Genomic DNA, 23510 nt, shown 5'->3' with positions numbered 1-23510 from the left:
CTGGGGTCTTCAGTAGAGGGTATACAGATACTTTCTCACTGTGGTGAAAAAGGTTTCTGCCTCTGATTTGAATGACTAAGGTTTGATTGAGTACCATAGTTCTCAGTTTCATCAAAAATATATAAATAAGGTTGGGTGGTAGATCAACCCTGAGAGAAAAAGAAATCCGGAAGCATAATAGATGGAGGAAACGTGTCTCAAAATTCAGGGAACAAAATATCTATCTCCGGAGTTTGTGTAGTCTGAGATCATGTGTGGGCAACTGGTTACTCTCCCTGTCTTTTCAAGAGGTCGAGAAAGTTGCTGGCATCTTTTCACTGCATCTCATTTGCTCTGTATTGTAACAGGATGATCGGAGTAACCACACTGTGATACACTGTGGTTTTCCTCAGGACTTTATTTTGTCTACCGTTTTCCACAGTGTTTCCCTACCTAGCTCTAGCTGAGCAAAACAGGGAACTGAATGTTTGTTTCTGTATCATTTTCCCCAAACCTGAGGAGTGTTATCTCTGTGCTGTTTCATTGTTCACGTGGCTACCAGTTTTAGATGTTATGATTTGGCTGTCATTGTAATATCACATAAGAAGTTCTACTTCTTGGAATAAAGCAGTTATCCCTGTTTTCTCATGAACTTTCTCTCCCTGCTGTACTTAATGACAGTGACAACAAAAATACCATTGTCTTTTCAGTTCACAAAAACACTTGTTTTCACTGTAGCCTACTATAGGGTGGAAATCCAGTCTCTCTTTTTCACATTTTCTGAATGGGCCAGAGTTTTCCTTCATAGCAATCCTGGCCCCAGGAGTAATCCAGTAAGATAATGTAATGCACCTTTCTTCAAGAGGCAGCACACTGTACTCATGGCATGGTCATCTATACCAGACATTTTGTTCCCAGGTCACTTGCCTAGTCTCTTTTCTGACTCTCACCAGCAATTCATTTCACATCATCTACTTCTGAATTTTTAGTTCATTGCATGTTTGTAAATGTAGAACCACAGCCAAAAATGTGGAAAGAAGTCCAGTCTCTGCATAGAAAACCAGATGGCCTAGGCAGATAAAATCATTCACAGGCATTTGTTTGGAGATCTGAGGGATGCTAACTTGAAACATCTTTTTCTGTGTTTTCCTAGTGAATTAATGACAGCATGGTTTTTTTTAACAATTAGGCATTTATGGACCTTGCTGTGACATTTATGCAGCCAGAGAGCAGTACCCCAGTGTCACAGTTATCTTAAGAGGTTTGTTTGTCTTTCATTAAAAGAAATTTAATGCATTTGTAAGACTAAATAATGAATAAAATGCTTTTGTGCAGAATCCTACTGAACACCACAAAGATGGTTGTAGAGTCACACCCAGTGGTCCAGGTCCTGAGAAGCTGTAGATTGACTCCTGGCTGTAATGTCCTAACAAACATTAGGAACTTAATGCTCATTTAGAATTCCTTTGGTGCAGGAGTTTCTTCATTCAGTTCCCACCTTTCTTTCTACCCCCAGTGCCCCTTGCATTCCAGTCTGTGCTGCTGAACAGAGTCAGACAGAAAACTTGAGTGTATTTTTCTACATCATTTTGTGCAGGCAGATGCAAGCCTGTTGCACCCCCTCTGCATGCAGACACAAACTTGCTTTCCCTGTGCTCCAAGCCAACTGCAACACTGAGCTGAGAAAATACATGCTGCCTCCCATCAGGGCTGATTACTTCAGGCTTGGCACTGCCTCTGTTGCTTTTATGTGCTCTGGCAAGCTTGGCACATGGGTAGAGCAAGCCCCATTTGCCTGCACAGTGCTGTGTGGGTATACTCCCAGCCAGACTCTGACCTTCCCTTTTACTTACTTCGTGTAAATGAGAAACCACATAGCCATCACTATCCCTCTCAAGCATGCCAAAGAACACAGGGTGTTGTTTTTCCCATTTTTCTGTTTTAACAAACCCAAAAAGAAACAAGAATGTTGCAACTTCAACTCTCCTTTCTCCTTAGAGAATTTTGTTGGTTTCCTTAACCTTAGTAGTTGTGCCTTGTGCAATTACCCTGCCCATCTGTCAGTCAGTTTCCTATTTTGAGACTTATTTGACAGGAAGGTAAATATCTCAAAGACACTAATTTTCTAAAAGATTTCTAAAAGCTTGTGGCTGGGTAAAGCATAGATACACAGAAGTGTGCCTCAGTGAGGGAGGGCTTGTGAGCTCAACAGTTATCTGTTCTATTTGGCCTCTTGACTGGACAGTTAGCACAGCCAAGCTGACAGGTCCATCACAGGCACAGGCAGTGAACCAGCTGTATCATCTTCCTCAGTAGCTTGAGGATGTGAGGGAGAGTTGTGAAAGCTTAGGGGAGGCAGGAGGGAGAAACTGGAGATACTCCAAAGTGTGGGAAGTGCTAGCAGAGATGTGTAGGAGGAACTGAAGCTCTTGCAATGTGGTAAAGTCAAGCCATCAGAGAGATCTATAGGAAACAAAGCTCCATTAATCCTGCTACATGGAGAATGACTTATTTAAATTGAAGTCTTTTTAAAGAATGTGACAAATTGCCTCATGACCATTAATGGGTTGTGTTCACATGCTGACCAGCTCATAGGATGGATTTAGGCATATTCCGTGGCTTTTTATAGAAACAGTGGAGAAATGTAGTCACAGCATCTATGCAGGAGGTCTGCAATCAGCTATTACGCCTCTACACTAACTGAAAGTAGCTTTGGGGAATATGTGGCCCAAATTATTCATTTATCCACCCCTTATTCTATACCATCTGTGTCATGGCCATGTGCTGCACGTTCCAGTACATCTCAATTAATCACCATGCCTTTTGATATATACAGACAGATACTATTCCCTCAGTCCATGGGCCATCCCTGCAAAATGTTCATTGAGTTCACTTAGTCCATGACCTTGAGTTTCATCTGTCATAACAATTTCTCAAGGCAGTATGTGGTGTTGGATTGTTGCATGCTAAAGCCAACCCTGGTTACACCATCACTGTGGTTTGCTCAGTTCACTCTTCATTTCTCTGGATGGTTCTTACTATAATATTGTTGATATGGTATATAGCCACCATAGAAGGGATGCTACACAGTATTATACAGCACTTCATACAATTTAATTCACTGGGCATCCTCACCCAAAATCAAATTCCCTTGAGGTACCCATCATACTTCCCCATCCTGCAGAATCACTCACCAAGTGCACCCTGGTCTCTGAGCAAAAGCAAACTCATGGATGGGTTTGCCTTTGTCTGAAGCAGGAATAACCCAGGCTGTCTTCTCCAGATTATTTTTTATGTACACTACAAGGACATAAGGACTACATACAAGCACTACAAGGACTCCTTCTATAGTAAGTGGAAGTTTTGATTGAGCAGGGCCAGCTCAATTGGTAGATCCCCTACTGTTGGCTAAGCAGGTGGCCTCTGCTAAATGTGCATCCCAATGTTAGAGGGTCCCACCACTCATTGCTCTCAACGTAGTCTTTAACAGCCTGTCGTATCATTCAATTTTCATGGAGGCTGGTGCATAGTAGGGGGTGTGATACACCCACTCTGTGCTGTGCTCTTTGGCCCAACTGTCTATGAGGTTGTTTCAGAAATGAGTCCTGTTGGCTGACTCAGTTCTTTAGGGGGTGCCATGTAGCCACAGGATTTGTTTCTCAAGGTCCTGGAGCATGTTCTAGGCAGATGTTTCCAGCCATCCTGTGGCTTCTTCCACCATTATAAGTACATAGGGCTTGCCTTGGCAGTTGTGTGAGAGTGTTATGTCATCAGCCTGCCAGGCCACTCCACATTTATATTTTATCCATAGTCCTCCATACCAGAGAGGCTTTAACCGCTTGGCTGGTTTGATTGCAGCCCATGTTTCACATTCAGCAGGCATAGCCACAGGAACATGCTGGCTTGAACATCCCAAGGATATTCAAAATTCTCAGGTGGTCCTCTTAAATGGCCTGGAGGAGAAGGTGAAGGAGCAGGGCAGTGTGTACTCACTTTTCCCTCATAGATTGGCTTTCCAACAAGAACAGATAAGGGGTGTAATTATTAGTTTCTGCAGGATGGCTCCCAATGTACAGAGGTGACGATGATGCTGAGTAGAAATACCAAATTAGTCTCACCAACAGTAATTTTACCATATCATAGCCCAGTTATACACAGTGCAACAAAACAGTAACCTTGATCCATCTTGCTGAGATGATAAACAGCACCGCAAGGAGTATATAGACAAAGTGAGGCAGTACATAACACAACCATGAGAACAAATATTACAACATTGTGAACAGCAACTATTAAATTTATATATTAAAAATTTATTTTAACACACTATGGTGGGATCTGTTGTTACCTGAACCTTTCATACCCCCACGATGGGCACAAAAATGACTGTTGTGGTTTAACCCACTAGGCAGCTAAACACAATGCAACTGTTTGCTCACCCACCCCATCTGCAGAGAGATGTGGGGAGAGAACTGGAAAAAATAAAACTTGTGAGTTGAGATAAAAACAGTTTAACAGGACAGAAAAGGAAGAGACTTAATTGTAAGCACCGCTTAGTAACAACATCAGTGTCTTACCAACATTATTTTCATCCTAAATCCAAAGGATAGCACTATACCAGCTACTAGGAAGAAAATTAACTCTATCCCAGCTGAAACCAGGACAGCCTTTAACTTTAATGTTTGAACTGTTGTGACAGACCTCCTACATACGGCCCAATGGCTGTTTTGTTAAGCTATGGCCCACTTGTGTGAGTCTGTATTTGGGGGCGGAATTAAAATAGACCAATTTTGCAGCCATCTTGAAGGGACCTGTTTATGCTAAACATTGAAAAATCATCCTCTTAGAAATCAGATCAGATACAGCACCCCAGAACAGGCATCCAGCAACATCCAGGTTTTTTGAAATTTAGATGATTGCCTCCTTGCCTCAGTTTCCATCTGAAGAAATTTCCTAGAACGTAATCAACTTCGAATCCATTTGATGTGCACTAATGCTCTGAACTGCTTTGAAATTCTCAGATGAAAGGCACCATAGAACACCAAAGCATTTAATGTTACATTACACTATAAATTTTAATTACCAGCAATATCTTACTTTAAATAAATTACGTTTGCATGAGAAATTTGCAAGCACTATTGTAAATCTTCTGGACAAGAATGATATTAAAATAAATATGCAGCTGAAATCATTTTATAAGACTGTTTCACTATGTGAAAAGAGTATGTTACTGAACAGCCTTCCTGCTACTGCACTGTGATCTCTCTCAATGCCTTCTGTACCTAAGTAAACTTTGATTTTCCTATTAAATTTGATGTATGACTGTATCACATAGAGCCTGCCTCCACAGCTGGTTAATTATTTATTATGGGTCAGGAGGAATTGGAAGATTAAAGGCAAATCAAAGTGAAGGAGAAAAAAAAAGACATTCTCCCTAAGCTTCTACAGCAAGTTTTTTTTTAAAGTTTCTGCTTTATATTTACTTTATTATGGACTTTCTGTCTCTTACTGGAGGACTTTTTCAAGTTCTTTTGAGAACCTACATGGCGATATAACACAGGTTGAAAGAAGAGATGTCTCTCTTCTTTCCTCCTTTTCCCTTTTCCAAATCCCCTATTGTCTAGCACTGCTTCCATAATGACCGTTTGGTTTGAGGGAAAGACAGGCATTCTGTTTTGTGGTGTTTTTACAAAAGTCATCTTTATTATTTTTTTCCCCTTGCTTAAGGCCCCTTAGTCTTTTGCAACATTGCAGATTAAATTTGCCCGGAGATGGGAGGCTTCACATGAAAACCTCTGTAGTGTCTCCACCTTGAAAGTGGTAGAAACGGGTAAAGTCCACACTGCATCTTGAAGTGTGTGAGCCTGCGGGGAAAGATCAGGGTGGGCAGCAATTGTGTGCTTAGTTGTACTGGCAAAAGGCTCCAAAGGAGTGATGGATGTCCTCCTATCTCTTGTTCCAGCCACACTGGAATGGCAAGACTGAGCTGTTTCTATGAAGTGTTGCTCAGTCATCTTTGCCCCCCCTGATTTCTCCCTGCATTTTATGCAGGCTCTGGTGATGTAAGGAAAAGCTGATGGGAGCAGATGCAGAAATTCCTGGGCTGACCCTTTTTTTTTTTACCAGCAAACAAAATTCATGCATCAAAAGAAAGGCTGCTTGCAGAGCAGAATTGTTTTCAGTAAATCACCCAAACTCATTTTGGTTATTTTTGGGTACAAAAGACTTTCCTCTCCATTTCTGTCTCTCCCTGGGATATTTTGAAAGTGAGAAGTTTCATTTTTCCATTGAAAATTATTCTTCAGTATGTTATGTTAGCGTTACATTAAAGTGCAAAAGCCCTGGAAGAGTAAATATTTCAATTGATCTGATCTGAATGTATTTAAAGGGAGAAGGGCAATGTTAAGTTTGTCACTCTGCCCCAACTTGAGACAGGAATATTTTTCAAAATCTCAATGAAATTGTGAAGGATGAGAAAAATCCTGACCTGTCTGCTCTCTGTGGGGAAAAAAAATAGTATTTAATAACAGGAATACAGAACTGTAAATTCAGTACTTTATGTCTGATTGAAGGAAGATTTCTACATTGTGACTTACAACTTGCATTCTGGAAAAAAGGGACTAGAAACCAGAATTATTTGATTTCATTGGAAAGATTCATAAAGTAAAAGTCAACAATTTTTTTGGACTTCAGTACAGCAACGCGAAGGCCTGGGTCTGCTGCGTTCTGCATGTTTCCAGGAGAGGATCAGAGCTGTCAGTTTGCAGTGGTATTAATAAAAGGTTAAGGGTGTTCACTAGTTTGCAAAACAAGACCTAAAATAATCTTTCAAACAACTAATAACACGTCTGAATTTTAGCACACCGATTTATGAGTTTACTTAGCTGATGAACCTCATCCCGAGAGGCAGGGCTCATTAGCTGAATTGCAGCACGGTGCAAGCCCCAGTGTATGGCTTCTGGACCAGGGGTGGTAAGTCCACTTGGCTCTGCACTTTTTGCAGTTAACTCAAGGATATCAGTTATCATGCTTCATCACATGGTGTAAACATTCCTGTGTGCTTACCAGAGAGTTTATGACGAGCAGTCTCTTAAATACCCCAGACAAGATGGAAAGGATGTGCCTCCTTTGACTGAGAATAAGTCTGTTACTGGGGCTTCGGTGTTCGTAGTTTGCCACTGAAGGAAAATGTGCGGTCATTTGGCTGGTGCTTTTATGGTCTCCTCGTCTGGCAGATGACTGAATGTATGGATTTTCCCCTGTAGCTTGACTAGTTTGTTTCAACACATGGCAAATCATGCAGTGTAGAAAGTGTCACCAGTTCATAGCTTTACAAAGTGCCCTGCACCCACCAGCTTTCCCAAAAGGTTAGACTGCGAAATCAAAATCGCTTTAAAAAATGGTCTTTTTTTCTGGCTAAAAAAACCCCAATCCATATGCATCAAACAGGGTTAATCTGCAAGGAGCTGTTCATAAACAAGAGCTAGTTCACAAAGTTACACATTGTTTTATGGAAGGTGAGAAAGTAAAGAATGTCAAATAGCCTGAACAACTCAAGTGGAGCTGGAACTCAGAGGGCCACGATTCCATTGCTGTCTCTAGCACTTGTTTTCTATGTAGCATTAGGTAAGTCATTTTACGTCTGGGCTGAAGTTTGTTTGTCAAATGAAACATCAGCATCTCTGATCTCTGAAAGTCAGTCAAAATAGTCTAGAATTTGGGAATTGCAAAATGTAGATGTTTGTAATCATCTAGCAATGATCTGTGTCTCATCAGTAGTTACTGGGCAGAACTGGAGGAGTCTTAAAGGCCAATGTGTCTTATAAACACGGTGCTAGCGAGAGAAGCAAGACCTGGGAAGCAGCCCTGTCTCTGAGGAAGGGTAGTCATGTTTGTACTCCTGTATTTTGCCAGAGGAGGATGGTTGTACATTATGGTCTATGAGGCTTATATCTCTGCAAGCAGAGATGGCCACTCCAGCACATGACCATACTCCTCCTTTCCTCCAAAACATGATATTCATGGAACTTCTTTGTTGTTGACAAAATGACACATAGCACAGAGTTCTTGGTACAGAGAGACCATCTACTCTCCATATTAGTTTAAAGCCAGAACTGGAAATCAATTCTCCATTGCCTGGGCCTGTAGTCTCTGGTCTTCTGACAACCCATGACACCGAGGCTGGTCTGCCTGTGATGACTCCGTGCCACGGAAGTCCCCGAGCCAGATTTTCTCTATCTGCAGCAATAACTCTGTTGCAATTCAGCTGATGTGCAAGGAGCCAGTGCAGTTACCTTGGTGTGGGCCTTACTAACTGGGATGTTGTGCTGTGCAAATGCATCTGTAACTTTTTCTGTGTGAGCATTTACCTGGGCCCACCATGTGTTTCAATTAAGGTATCCTCCTGAATGTAGCTGCTTGATAGGTTCTGTTTAGAGAAACCTGAGGGGATGCTGGGAATTTCCCTTACCTCTATTACCTTTGCCCCGATTTTTCTGGATAAAGCAGAACAGCCTTCAGCTGTCCTAAAAAAAAGCATGCTTTTTTTCTCTGTAGCACAATTAGTCTTTTAACCTTCGCTGACAGTTCTTTTGTGGTGGGTATAGCCAGGATATTAGGAAGATGAAAAGACGTTTTTAAGTAAAAACGCAACTTAGAGACAAGGAAAAGATTTGAAGGATTTGATTAGGTTAAATACAGCCACAATAAGGTTTGCATTATCTCATTGTTTTTCAGTTACTGGTAAATTAAGCTTCAGGAATGGTTTGAGGTTTAGTTGCTAATTCAGGGTACATGAGCTTCAGAGATGTAGAAGGACATGGAGAGTTCACATTTCCATCAAGCGTAAGCAATAGCTCTTTTTCATGTGGCTACCCTTTGGTACTAAGAAACAGAAATGTTTTGTTCCATTTGCAGATAGATCCAGAAAATAAAAGCAGGGGAAGCACTTACTGGAGCGTTGGTATTGCACTGGCCTTTTGCAGCAGAAAATTCATGCACAATTTAGCGATAAACACGTTCATCATGTGAAACCCAGGTGCCCAGCAAAAGTAAAAATATCTAAAGGCAGGATGACAAGAGAAAGTTCACTCCTGTATATCTTCAACTGAAGAGAATTACCAGTTCAGGACTTGAAGCATAATAGAAGTTCATTTTTACCAGCTTGCTTTTGTCTCTGAAAATCAGTCTTCATCCTTTTTTTTTCCTTTCTGTAATTTCAGTTCTTGGGTGATGTGCATATACTTCACACATCTCTGAACACCCTCTTTCCCTTTTATGACAGCCTGCCAGCAGGCCTGCTGGACTGCCCCGCTTTCATACACTGTACAATCAGGGCTACTAAAGAAAGGCCTTCTTAAATGAGTGTTACAAATTTCCTTTCAAATATTATTAAATCTACTAAGTTTTACAGGAATATTATCAAACAGAGTATTATCAAAATGGGACTCATGGAGTATTCTTCTTCATCTTGCAGCGCCTGAATGAAAAACCTTGGCTCTGAGTTTCACGTATCTTCTATTCTTCTATTGCCCCTAATGTTTGCAGGGGCAGCAGGGGTAAATATCCCAGTAGTCTATAACTGTTTAACGTCCATCTGTTTCCAGACTGATAGTCTGCACAAACAGTTGCCCTGTGTTAGCACTCCTAAATGTTTCCCTTCAGTTTTAGTTTCAAAAATGGACTGAAAATGAAGCTTACATGACAAAATCTTCTGTAGTTTCATAGTGAGAAAGTACAGAGATTCCCCTTAAAAACTCAGTAACTCTCTGAAAACCAGTAATGATTTTGAGCACATATGAGGTAAGATGCGTTTCAGTATTTAGAACACAACTCAAAGAAGATATATAAAAAAATAAGCCACCAAAAAAACCCACCGACAAAACTTGGTCAGGTGGGTTATTATCATTCCTTATGAAGACGTGTGAGGTGATCCATAGTACATTCTCAGGTGGGATGCCAGTGTGGTCAGATATCAGAAGAGGTGGGATATGTCCTCAGTCCGACACTGGAACATGCCACATGTAGGTGACCCAACATTGTAGGTGGATATAAGAAAACAAGCCAACAGTGATCTTCTTGCTCCTTTTATCAGAATTCTCCTCCAGGACTAATTTAGGAATTATTTTACCTTTTCCCTTTAATGAGCTGAGACTTTGTGGACTTCTGTCTCTCGGCCTTTGTAAGAGCCATTCCTTTCATATTAATAGCACATGAGCTCATCAGATTCCTGAACTGAAGAGGCATCGTGCTGGAATGTCACAGCGTCCACCTTTGAGCCTGCGGATACGCGGAGCAAATTTGCCACCCCGCCAAATGACACGGTGGCAAGAGGGGCGGTCTGCAGAGCTTGCAGATGCGAGCGGGATAAACAGGCCGGCGTTCGCCATCCCGGCCTGCGCGGCTCACCTTCCTGACCGGAGATCATCCCCGTCATCGCATCGCTCCATTCACATGTTCTGTCATTTGTCTGAGGGGGGGTTAACTACGCACGCCAAACTGAAGGGAGGCATTTGTTAATCGCTGCTGATAGAGGTGTGGGTTTGATCCGCTGCCAAGGTTTTGTAAGGATGATCTGATCTACTGCTGGTTATTGCTCTTTAGATGTAGCTCATTACAGGAATGTCGATCATGTCCTGCATTGAGCCATCACAAGCATACGTGCTACTAGCATATACACACACACATACACCTCTGGTGCGTATGCTTGACACACGGACTTGCTTAAAATTCATAGTGCATGAGGCCAGGCAGAGTTGCTGTAACCATCTGATCAGCTTTTTTTCCAAATTCACATTCTTAGAACTTTCTTGCTTTGAAAAAAAATATATAGAGAAAATTATTCTTCACTTAGCAGGTGATTCCAATAAAATGCAGAAATCACAACAGTGATCAGTACATTTTCATCTGCACATTGTGTCCCTCTGGATCACAGGATTGCAAGTCTGACTATTTAAGGCTATAAGAATGGATTTTTAGTTTCTTTTAATCAGAAGTTTCTGACACTCAGGATGCTCATGAGGGTCTTCATAGCAATGGAGGTTTTAGCTGTCCTTTAAAATAAGCTGCACCACAGCCTCTGTAACCCACAATGCCTGATTTCTTTCTTTAAAATATGAGTTTCGTGACTGAATTTTCTGAAGGTGCATACTCAGAGTGAAATGTTTCCTATGAATAGGCCCTTCTAAATACCTTCCCCTTTTCAGATTCTCTGATATCTAATAACGGTTGAGAATTAGGTCTGATCTTTCCCGCTCCGGAAGGACTAATAGGCTTTCCAGCTGCATCCACCTGCCAAATATCAGTCTCCCTTAGAAGAGCTGCCAAGGGCAGAAATCCTGTACTGCAGTTCAGCCTCATTTGTTCAGCTTGTCTTAGAGGTGGCCAAAAGTTCATCTGCACGATTAAACAGCCAAAAGCTCTAAAACGGGTGCAACAGAACATGTAAACTTGTCTCACAGATGAAAGCCAGTTTTCAGTAGTCTTGTGAAAGGAAAATTACATTATCCAATTGGATGTAAACCATATTATATTCATCTCTCCTGAGCCCTTCATTGAATATTTTTCACAAGCTACTGCATCAAGAAGGGCACACTTAAACCCAGCTGATGTGTATGAGTGAGATAAGGTTTGCAAGATTTCCGGTCTTCTTAATCCCATCAGGTGCTTCCTCTATTTAGGATTTAAAGTTTCTTCTACCATAGCCAATTTAGCCTGCAAGGCACAGTTACCAAAGCATCCCCTATAGAATGATAAAACCCATTCTTCCCTTCTACCCAGAGATGTCAATTTTGTCAAGGTTCGTCATGCTCCGCCTGAATCCATGGAAGGACAACCACCTAAAGTAGAGCTGCGTTCACTCAACCAGTTAAGAGAGATCCCTGTAACAAAGGGTCATTATGGGCCCTGCCTTTACCTTGGTGCTATATGATAAGCACCAGAGTAAATTAAATGTCCTGTGACTCACCTGCAGTTGCAGGAAGATTGATAGCTTAGTCGCTGCTACAGCACATGGATTTCTCTCTCCCTGTCTACACAGACATGCACTGAGTATGCAGAGTCCCACTGAGGAGAACGAGCCTCTTATTTTGCAACAGGCTGTTGTGAAAACAGGCTGTTAGAGAGGCACCTGCAGCCTCCAGAAGGAAAGTTAGCTGGGTAGCATGGAAACTTCTACAAACAGGTCAAAGAGTAGTGCTGTTAAAAGCCAGAAGGCAGGTGCACACAATGTCCTTTTTGAGTGTACCAACCGTGTCAATAGGCAAGCAAACCAGAGTAACTCTCCTGCTCATTAATTCTGTCTCTCCTCCCACCGTTTCCTGTTCATTAACTCCCTCCTGCATTACCCTTCCCTGCTGGAGCACATTACCCAGACTCCATCATTGTCTCTGAAAGGGGAGGGTGTTGAAAGCAAGAGCCAGAGCAAGGTCTTGCCTTCCCCACCTCTCCCAAGCTATCTTTCCTGTTATAAAGAAATTGAACAAGCATTTTACACTTCCTTGAAAAGACAAATGCAAGTCAGGTTTAAGGTATGTGCCCTCCAGCCAGGGTTTACCTTTGCGCTGCTTATTCTGTCAAGAAAACTTCTTTTTTCCTGAAGGGACTGTCTCACCCATGCTCTAAATCCTTCAGGAAGAAATAAACACAGAAGTCTGGTTTTGTTTTAACTGGCTTTTGTAAGGGGTGCAATTTGTTTCTTGGTGCTTTTTTAAAATATTCATGTGTTTTAAGTAGGACTCTTATACTCGGCTGATGGTGGTGGCAGCTTGGTGGACTGTATGGACACACGTGCAGACTTACTGGATAGTTGTCTTCTGAGGACAGCAACAAATATCTCCCTTTTGATAGGTATCTGTTGCCTTACCATAGTCCACGTTTCTCAGTGCCGTGCTGAGCCACAGGAGTGTCACTTATAGTTCCAGGCCCTGCCCAGGATGGACAGGGGCCAGAGGACCTTCTGTTAACCTTATCCTTCAGATGAGGGAGTTGGGTATAGTTAGTCTCTGCAGAGATAACCAAAGCTGTGTGCAGGGCAGGAAGGGTTTGTGGGGGAGAGAGCTCAGATGTTTTGGTAACAAAGCACTGTGTCTGCTGGAGTGGTACAGAGCTGCCAGGAAAAATAAGTCTGCAACGTACCTTTTTGAGCAGTTGTACTGATATGCAGCAGGAGTGGCCATGTCTTGTTAATTATTTTACCTCCTTTATCCAGACCACTTAGTACCAGGCTCCTTTTCCTACTTAGTACCATTGTGAAGGGTGGAACTGTGGAAACACAGTCGAGCCCCCAGCTTGAGTGAGCCCTGGTGTGTCCCAGAGGGCTGCAAGTGCAAGGGACTGCACAACCTCGAGTTGCTCTGCCGACGTTTGCTTAGGGTGACCCACCAGACTTAGTCCTTACATACAGAAACACTGTCTGTGGCCTTTGGATGGTTCCATACAGTTCTGCAGTAAGGTATTGATTCAATTTAAACTCGCCATTAACAGCTACCATAACCTGTGCTTGTGACTGTAAACACCTTAGTCTAGGTGCACTAACTACCCTTTCATGTCAGCTTTGAGTTAATGCCCTCAAAGCCATGTAGCGGTACAGAGGTGATAGGAGCAGCAAGGGCAAACCTGATGCTGTTCACACATTCAAGCACTTACTTAGCATTCCCAAATCTGTGAGGCTTTTCTTGGCGATTTACTTTGCTCCAAGTGGCTCGTGCCTGCCCAGCCCTGCAGCCCTACTCACCTGAGTAGCCATGAGGTGAGCACTGTGGTGAGGAACACCCGATACTGGTAGTATTTGCATTCAGTGTTGGCTTTCAAAATGTATGGGGATGGAGGGGGAGGGGGTGGTGAAGAACAAAACCAAAAAAGCCGACATGCATTATTTAGGGCGAACGGACTTGATTATAGATCCTGAAGGTGCTATAAAACTGATGGATTACAGGCTCAGTATTTCTGGGATTTGAGCTGTCTGGCTTCCACTGTGCTTTCATTGTGTCAGCTCCCTCTCTTTTCATGACCCTTTGCTGAAAACATCACACTGGAGCACAAGTGAAGCGAAGCAGGTTCTAACTAGACCCAACAGCTGCCTTTTGTTGCTGCTGTGCAAACAGCTGTAAGGGGCTAGTATAATCACTCTTCTGTTACCAGTCAGCTGCGTATCATAAGCACCTTTCTTGGATGCAGTGGACCTGGAGGCGGCTCCTGTGGTGATGTAAATGCTAATTGGGCCCACAGCATGCTATTTTGTGCCCCATTTGACATACTAAGCACTTGTTGTTCTGTCCCATGAGGATAAAGTTGACTGAACAGATATTCTGTACCACTTTTATTACAATGAGGCTCATGTTTCATTCATGTGCAGGAGGGTTCTTTGCACTGGTTCCTATGGTGGAAGGAATGGTTTCTTCATTTTGATCTGTTTCTCATCTTTTGTGCTATAAAACTTTATTGTAATGTCAGTCAGACGCTCAGGCTTGGAGTGCTCACGCTTGGCATGTTGGGGTTTTCTTCTTTTCCTTTTTTACAAATAAGCAAGTTTTGGATGAGTGATGGGGTTTGTTTTTACAAAATACAAACTCACCTGGACTCAGACCAGTTCTGCATTTTTCCTGAGATTACCTCTTTAAAACCCCATTTGATGGAAGAATATCTAGGACGTCATAGAAAAAATTGTATAAAGAAAAATTTTAGCAGCTTATCATCCCAGGTCATAGATTGTAATGGGCAGAGTAATGGGGTTTTAATGGGCACTATGTGAGCGTACTTGGAGCAGGACTAGGGGTTCTTGCTCTTAGAAAACTGAGACAAACATGAGAGTATGTAGATAGTGAAGACAGCTGAGAATCGCCATTAAGAAAGTGGTCTGGGACAGCTTGCCTGAGCTTTAGATACTGATTTTAGTATGTGTCCTTGGTCACAACAATTAACTTAGCGGGACTGTTAACCTTTTAAAGTACTTTAAAGCCCCACCTTTGAGTAGTAACAAGTCAGAAACTGGAAATACGGATTAATCTAATACCCTTTGCAGCTGCTTTGCTAGTATGCTTTCTGCTGAGGTGAGGTGGAGTTTTGCAGTATTTCACTAGCTAAATATGATGGAGTCATTCTGTATCAGAACATTCAGCAAAAGATAAGGAAGGTGAGCCTTCAGAACATGCATTGGTTTGGCACAGAAGAGCATATAACATTTTAGCTGAACATGTAAGTACAGTAGGAGAATAATCAAGGTCCATTATTGATCAGAGATGCGAGGGGTGATGTTAGGTATCTGCTCAGAAAAAATAAATTAATTAATAAATGTAAGAAACTATGGCAGAATCAAAGAGCAGTTGCTACCTGTGTTTCTGTGCTGAATGTCTTGAGCTACGCTTTGTTCACTCTGCTTTTTTATCTTCCAGGTTCAGGTTCAGTGGCCGTATTCTTGGCCTTGCTCTCATTCATCAGTACCTTCTTGATGCTTTCTTCACAAGGCCGTTCTACAAGGCACTACTAAGGCTGTAAGTGTAAGCATGCAACCACGCAGAAACAGTGACCCCACAGTGAGTCCTGCAGAGACACAAACCCTTGTGGGGCTGCTCCAAGCACTCTGACCTTCAAGTCCTTTTTGTTGTTGGTTGGTTGGTCCGTGAATGTGGTTTAATTTTTCTTTACTTTCTCCGAGAGCCTGACCTTCATAAATATTTACTATCTTGATAAAAGTGCATAATAATTATGACATTAAGGAACACACATTTGAAAGTACTGACCCATAATTCCAGAGTTTACTACTAATGAAAAGTTGTCAGACTTCAGCTACATGAAAGACTGAAAAGCATCTTTGATAAAATCAGAACAAAAATATTATTAAAAGAAGGGGGGAAGGTGTGAGATATTTTAAAAAATATATAATTTCTCATGCCTCACAAGTATAGCAGGTTGTCATGCTAAACATAATTCAGGTTAATTAGGAATGCTAGTGAAGATATAAACAGTGAATGTGTCTTGTTGGTTTCTACTGTCTCTTACACTAGTAAGCTGAAGCTACCAATAATATGTTACGTTCAATGTCAAGTTTATACGGTTAGATTTAATTGACAATCTGTGCCACTTTAATTAATAGAACGCAATAAGACAGGGTACATAAAATTTGCAGCGGTAAGAAAAGCTGTAAGTCAAGAGTGCAATTATTTGACAAAGAGCAGAATAAAGGTTAGCTGAAATAGTTTATCATTTAGGTGGATTCCAAATCAGCACAGATATTTGCCTTGACAGTCTTTTGAGTTCTTTAACTGCATTTATTTTTTTTTAACCATGAGTATTGCTGGGGTCCTAACATTCATATCTATATTGTGTCTGAGCTAGCCTCAAAATAGGCTGAAACCTAGAGTGCTGCCTGCATCCTTATTGATCCTTTAGGGGATTTAAAACCAGACTGCTCATAACATCCACCTGCTCTTTCAGCAAACAAGGCCAACTCCTTTAGCAGAAATTAGCAGAAATTTAGGCTGTCTGGGCAGCCTTATGTCAGCCTTGTGTGCTCACCTTGAGGATGGCAGATACATGGAAGCAGTCAGGCACAACACGGTGGGTCCCATCCAGGCTGAAGGTAAGCATGTGCTCTGGAGCGCATGGCATCCTGACTATTCACATAAGACTGAGCTCCAGGGGTGCCTTCCGACAGCAAATAGTGCAGGCAGCCAACAGATTTGGCCCTGAGCCCAGCCATGCAAAGCAGACAGTTGCAGAACTGCTTTAAGAGGGTCTGTGTAACAGGCTTTGATGTTAACAAAACCAAACGAAAGCCAGGTTTATGTTGGATCTTTCTGGCATAAATTTGTTCACGTTCTTAGTGGTAAGTCATCCTGCCAATAGTTGTGGGGTCATATATTTCATATAAAAGCTTCATATATATCATATAAAAGCTACATCTTTTTTTCTTGCCTTGTAATCAGGCCGTGTGATTTAAGTGACTTAGAGTACCTGGATGAAGAATTCCATCAGAGCTTGCAGTGGATGAAGGATAATAACATCACAGATATCCTGGATCTCACCTTCACAGTGAACGAGGAGGTGTTTGGACAGGTGAGCACAGCTATGCAAAACATCTGAAAAGCAAATTTGAAGCTGACAAAATTGAACATGATGAACATCTTTCTGTCAGAACAGATCCTTTAAACTTTCAATAACATTTTCTTTTCCTACCTTCTGTTTCTTTCAAGCCACCTGCTTCAATGCAGATGTTTATTCTCAGGGTGTATCCTATGAAATACCAGCCCCCCTATAGGCCTATTGAGCCACACACTGATGAGCATGAGGAATTCTCTGGAGTGCCACTCTTCTCTCCAGGGTGTAGTTCACACAGATGTGGCATTTGGTGAATGCAAGCAATTTAACTTAAAGCTGATGTGACTGAATGGATGAGGGGCTTAGGAGGGAAGAAAAACATTTGGCAGGTGGTGTAAAACATGGCTACTCTCACCCAAATGGGACACAACCCTGGCTTAAGTGCAGACTGGCAACCAGAATAAGTGTCTCCTTGCACTGAAGCCCCGACGCTCTTTGCTATTATAACCGTTTCTGGAAAGCATTGGAGGGGCCTGAAGCCCAAAGAGACCAAGATTAAGGATCTCCAAGGAGATGCTGAAAACCAGAGAGGCTGAAGAACCAAGCTTACCAAGTACTGCAGGAGTTCAAGGGATGGAAGTTAATTTGTGTAAGGAACAGACACGCAGTATCAAAGGGAGCAGAAAGGTGGAATATAGATAGAGTGGCTTTTAGCCTTTGAAAATAAAGTTGTCAGGAGGAGTTTGCAAAGAGCTAGGGTAGCTCTGCGAGTTAGGGAAGAGTTAGACTAGTTTCTGAGGGAAGGATTCTGTCCCCGAGAGTGAAAGGGCTGCTTTCCTTGAAAGTAACAGAAAGCAAGCAGCATTTCAGGGGATATTTTCAAAACTAAATTTAGTCTGCTTATAGTGCAAGCTCATGATGGATGGCCAGTGTCAAGAGTGGACAAAATGAAAATGATGGAGCAGAAGAGTTGAAGAAGCCTCTGTAGGAAAGGTGACACTGTTTTTCCACCGACTTAAATGCAGGGTTTTTTCACGGGCTTTGAGCTGAGATTCTGCATGACATTCAATTGACTGCACAGAATTTTCCCTGGAAGGTATGGCTATATAAGGCTAACACACACAGACAGACAGAAACGCTCGGACATATTCACAAAGACAGGTGAGACAAGCTTGTATTTACATTGGAAGACTGCAAAGATGAATAAGAATCTCAGCCTGAATTGGCCTGGTGCATCTAAAGGTAACATTTGGCACACTAATTACCTGTTACGCTCTCCCCAAAGAAAAGAGCTAGACAATTACATAGGAGTCTGTCGTGAAAGATAAGAAATGGCTCCAAAGAGAATAGAGAAAAATCCCAATCTGTTGTAGATACTGTGATAGGAAAGTGAAAGAACACTAAAAGCAGATTTTTATGCCAGTTCACATGTTGTCTAGTACTTCGTTTCATATGTACTAGACACTAACCTTGCTAGATCTAGTGATGGGGGAAAAATGGTTCTCTCTGTGAATTATGACTGTCAGAATCCAAGAGTCCTAAGTGAAAGTGAGATTCCCCCCCTTCTGAAATTTGCTAAGTGCTGACAGCAAAATAACGAAGAAATCGCAATCACATTTTATGCTCACAGATGGATCCCAGTTGGAAATTCGTGCATGCCAAGAGTATCTGACCATTTAAATGCCATCTGAACATTGCTTTGCTGGATACGTGTGCGGGTGTAGATCATGGTGGGAGCTCTGCTAATATTCAGGAAGCTGGATTTCAAGAGTTGGAGAAGAGAAACGACACAGTGGCTCTTTGAGAGCCTGTGCACTAGATGGGTTACAGCTCATTTTTTCTGCTTCCACAATGGTTTTACAATGGACCAGTCACTACTGCTTTAATTTTTTTGTTCTTGTCTCATCTCTGATGTGTATTTAGATATTAAACCTTCCAGGTCAAAACTTCTTTCTTGCTACCTTTTTTAATCAGAATTTACTACTGGGGAGCTCTGGCCTTCTTGCATACTGCAGCCCAGAGCACTACTGTGACACCAAAGACAACACGTCAAACCAAGTGCTGCGCATTTTTACTGGTGGGCACTGGGTGCCAATCTGAGAACTTTTCTTGTAAGAGAACTGTCAGTTTCTTGTGACACTAAGTAATTTCTCATGCTTTTACCCAGTAGAAAGTGCTCTTCTAGGCCTGTCTCCAAGCTCTGTATCTCTATCTGTTGATTGGACTGTCTCCCAAGCCCTGTCAAGTGCTCTAGTCAGGTAAAAGGAATGGGTTAGTTTGATTGTAATGCCTCCTTGCTACTCTGCCACCTGATTTCTGAATTCTAGCTCACAGCTGCGGTTAATGCATCTATCAAGACAGGAAAAAATAGGGACAGTTGTTATTGATTGCCTGCCTCTGATTCTAGGTAACGAATTGTCTTTGAAATTATACGGATAGTGAGTTGAAGAAATCACCAGCCTGTCCTGATGCTTGTGGGAAGCCTTGCAGGAGGCTGAAAGCATCGGGGCTTACGACTGTGCTTACAGAGAGACAGCCTTTAGTCCTTGGTTTTGACAGATTTGCCTTAACGCCACGCAGAGCTGCAGAATCCAGCATGGCAGCTGGGCCACCCTCTTACCCCGTGTCACATGTGTAATGGTGAAGCAGTGATTTACATTTGCAAATTTAACCTGAACCAGCGAAGAATTCCTGACTCGTTACATCCAACCCTACTTGTTCTTGCTGTTTCTCAAGAAAGCTACAGATTAGATGACTCATTGAGTGTCTCCATAATTCATAATGTTACAACAGGTCCCTCAAACAAAATGACCTAAATATTATGTATGCTCTGTGCTGTCTGTTGGGGTAATAAATAGATAATAATATAAATAATATGTAAATAATACAAATAATGAATATGTATTCATGTAGCTCATTTCCTATCTGTGCTAGACATCATTGTTGTAGCAGGAGAAAACTGAGGAGGAGAGCAAAACATTCTTCCTTTTAAATTTACTAGATTGAATGTGAAAGTAATTGAAAGGTAAATATTATTTTCTGTCACATGTGAGGAGTATGTGCTTGCTGGATAGAATCTAGATTGATTCCTCAAATCCCTTTTCAATCCTAAGCCTTACTAACACAAGCCAACTAAATTAACCATTAAATTTCAAGGAAATGCTGTATTGGTTTTGTTTCTCAGGTTTGAATGGCTGATACATACCTCTGAATCCCACTGTGACTATATTTGTCTCCTATGCAGGGCGCTGTACACTGTACAGGTCTTCTTTAGGTAGTGTGTTGGGAAAATTTCTTTTTTAATAATTTTAATAATTTTAATAATTTCTTTGGCTATTGGCATTTCTGAGTGAACACTTTTATAGCAGTTGGGAAAGGGTGACACTTGTTGCCTAAAGACAAAGAGATACCACTTCCAGTGTGGGAAACAGTCTGCCCATTCCGGTACTGTAGTTGCCTCTCCATCCTGTTGTTTCCCATACCGTTGCTTGGATAATCTACAGCAAGTAGCAAACAGGTGTGTCTGCAGTCACCCTTTCTCCAGCTCCGAGGAGGATGAAGGAGAGGAGAAGGATGAAAAGATGGGCCAGAGTGGCACATTTTATGCAGCTTATGGATGGTGCTCTCTGAAACAGTCTTTGCTGGTAGAGTTTGGAGTAACCTAAACGTCAGTCCAGCTTCAACTGGGTATAAGTCTAGGGCAGAGAGGTTGTCCCTCATTATCTTTGTTGTTTCTACTGCAAATGGGTAAGAGACCAGGAGGCCAGAACTAGAAATAGGGCTGTTATATTTTTCCACTTATGTTTTCAAGGTCCAACTTAAATTTGAAACAGAACGTGATCCGTATGTTGCTATGCCATTGTTTCTCCCTGTCCTGTAGGTGACAGAGAGAGAGTTGAAATCTGGAGGGGCAAATACAGCAGTGACAGAAAAGAACAAAAAAGAGTACATCGAGAGAATGGTCAAGTGGCGAGTGGAACGAGGGGTGGTCCAGCAAACAGAGGCCCTGGTCCGTGGCTTCTACGAAGTAAGTAACAACACAGTGTTCCCAGCAGCCTCCCATTCCTCGTTCAGATTAGATGACCCCGTGGTTAAACTGCGTTTCATCAGTACCCCAGGGAATAGCTAAACAGACACAGATGGCAAGGAATTGGAGTGCCTGGAGCTGTAGAAACTTAGGCCTTGGATATGGCATGGTTAGCATTAAGAGAGAAAGGAAAGGAATGTGCATTCTGAATATAATAAAGCATAATGATCAGGAGTTAAGAAAGGTACTGTTTTCCATTCACATAGTATCTCACCCTGCTGTGATACAAAAACAGATTGTGAAGAATTGAACACTTCAGTGTGGAGCTGGTATAACACTATATATCTTTAGGGACTCATTCCAGTAAAGGTAATCCTAGGATACAGTCAACTACTGTGTTACTGGTATTCATGGGTGCTGCTTCATTGTTGGCTCTGGATTTTGCTGATTTATCTTTGCACAAGAGCTGGTAGTGCTGCAACAAGGACTGCCAAATACTGGATGAAAACCTGTGGCTTTGCTGACCAACCCATGTCGTCACCTATTCTTGCCCTCCTTGCTAATTGTATTCAAACATCTTGCCCTGGCAGCTGTGTAATGTAAGTAGAAGTTAAGGGCTGTCTCGCAGAGGGAAAGAAGCTGAAAGAAGGGAACCCTGGAAAATGAAAAACAGATAACGGACACACAGGAGAGTACTGGTAACTGGCAGCTCCAAGCAGTTGTGCACTGATGTTTACCAAGGGTGGAAGCTAGTGGGGGAGGCTTTGTAGATTAATAGACTCAGCCCTTCCCTGTAGAAAGGGGCTGGTTAAGTGATTCTGTGCAGTTCACTACCGTGTGCATGTGGTTCACTAGCTTTTCTCCCCTGTGAATACTACAGGCTGCTAAAGCTTTTGGTTTCACTTAATGAAGTGAACCTCAGCTGCATCTTCAGTGGATGAAGACCTGAGGGCACTCCTACACAATTGTAATCAAATTCCAATGTAAAACAAATACAAATTGTCTGTATTGCAAAACAAATATAAATTGTCTGTTTGCAAATCCAGTCTCTGACTATCAAAATCACTTGTCAGAATGAAGAATGTTCTGTGCAGATTATGTCCTGTCACTTGTATTAGTTCATTCTGGTCAAATCTCATGTGTCATCCTTGTTTGCAGCTCAAAACATCAGCAGACTGCCTGAAGAAGAGCACAGATTTATCAGCAGAGGAGTGGAAGTTAGCTGTCAGCATGCAGATTTCCTCAGAATAAAGAGCTGGCCAACAGAGCCATAGGTTTATGAGATATTGCATCTGCTTTATTTCCAGTCTGAAGCTGTGCTTACAAGTGGGGTTTCTTTTGTTCCAGGTTGTAGACTCCAGGCTTGTCTCTGTATTCGATGCCAGAGAACTGGAGCTGGTTATAGCTGGCACTGCAGAAATAGATCTCAATGACTGGCGTAACAACACAGAATATCGTGGAGGTAAACTGCCTGTTGATGCTTATTAATATCTTGACTGTTTTCAGTCTAAAACATGCAAGACATGGTCCGTCTTTTCCTTCAGTCTTTCCTGAGGGAAATGCCCTATTTTGTTCAGGAAGTTTTTGTGAAGAATAACTCCAGAAATAAAATAAATAAGATCTCAGGTTTGTATCAACAAATGTAATAATATTGAAACTGCTTCTGCTCCTTCTATCTGGCTTTTACCCACTCAACTCCTACCAACCCAACAGGAGTTTTTATTACTAAGGATTGAAAATTATTTGCAGTATTAGATCTAAAACTTACTCAGATGACTGTGAATGAACTCCTGGCCTCACTGAGAGTAACATCACAAGTCCTCTTGGCTTCAACAGGGAGCTGAAATCAGGAGCTGCATTTCACAGGTCCCTGCTACACTTCAGCAAAATACAGATCTTGCTTAACCATCCCCTCAGCTGAAACTATGTGAAGGTGGATTTTTTCCCTTCTCCTGTAATGCCTGGCCTGGTTTTGTTTTAAACACTGAGCATGATTTATCCAGGCTGTCTTGGATAATGGATAAACGTGAAATCCACCAGTTCTGCACTACAAAAGGAAAGTGCCTGAGGTTCACAGAACCTCCCCTAAAGTATAAGGTTTAAGTCTTTGCCTCTCACTGCCCAGCCTTTATGTTACCTTGAAATATGCAGCTTACCACAAGCACAGCTGGTGCCCCAAGTTATTCTCCTCCTCTTTTTTTCCTGTTTAGCTATTGAAACACATTGAGCCTGGGTTTATGCTGGCTTTTAGTAGCACAAAGCAAGGCACAGAGCCCCTAAAGTGGGAAGTTAGTCAGGGAAAAGTTTGAGGCAGCAAAATCCTCTTCATATGTTGAACACTTATTGCAATCCAAAAGAGAATTTATTTGAGAAACAGAAGTTGTTATTAGGACTTCCAATATGTGGAATATTGCAATTGGTCTTTTATATGTCGTGCAGGTAACCCCAGTTCTTGCCAAGGGATTTGTGAAGG

At 42.0% G+C, this 23510-nt stretch overlaps 1 protein-coding gene across 1 annotated transcript in view; it reads left to right on the top strand.

Moving 5' to 3' along the window:
* HECW1 (HECT, C2 and WW domain containing E3 ubiquitin protein ligase 1) overlaps window positions 1–23510 on the top strand; it is a gene marked incomplete at both ends in the record, with an annotated part of 179193 nt that overhangs the window by 145578 nt on the left and 10105 nt on the right. The window contains 4 exons of the mRNA XM_084260642.1: window positions 15366–15464; window positions 16899–17028; window positions 20891–21037; window positions 22385–22499. Of these exons, the coding sequence (XP_084116768.1) occupies window positions 15366–15464; window positions 16899–17028; window positions 20891–21037; window positions 22385–22499 (491 nt within the window). The remainder of the gene's footprint in view (window positions 1–15365; window positions 15465–16898; window positions 17029–20890; window positions 21038–22384; window positions 22500–23510) is intronic.

The sequence above is a fragment of the Gallinula chloropus genome (genome assembly GCF_964237585.1).
Source record: "Gallinula chloropus genome assembly, chromosome: 2".
Classification (NCBI taxonomy): domain Eukaryota; kingdom Metazoa; phylum Chordata; class Aves; order Gruiformes; family Rallidae; genus Gallinula; species Gallinula chloropus.
This window is presented reverse-complemented; position numbering and strand designations above follow the sequence as displayed.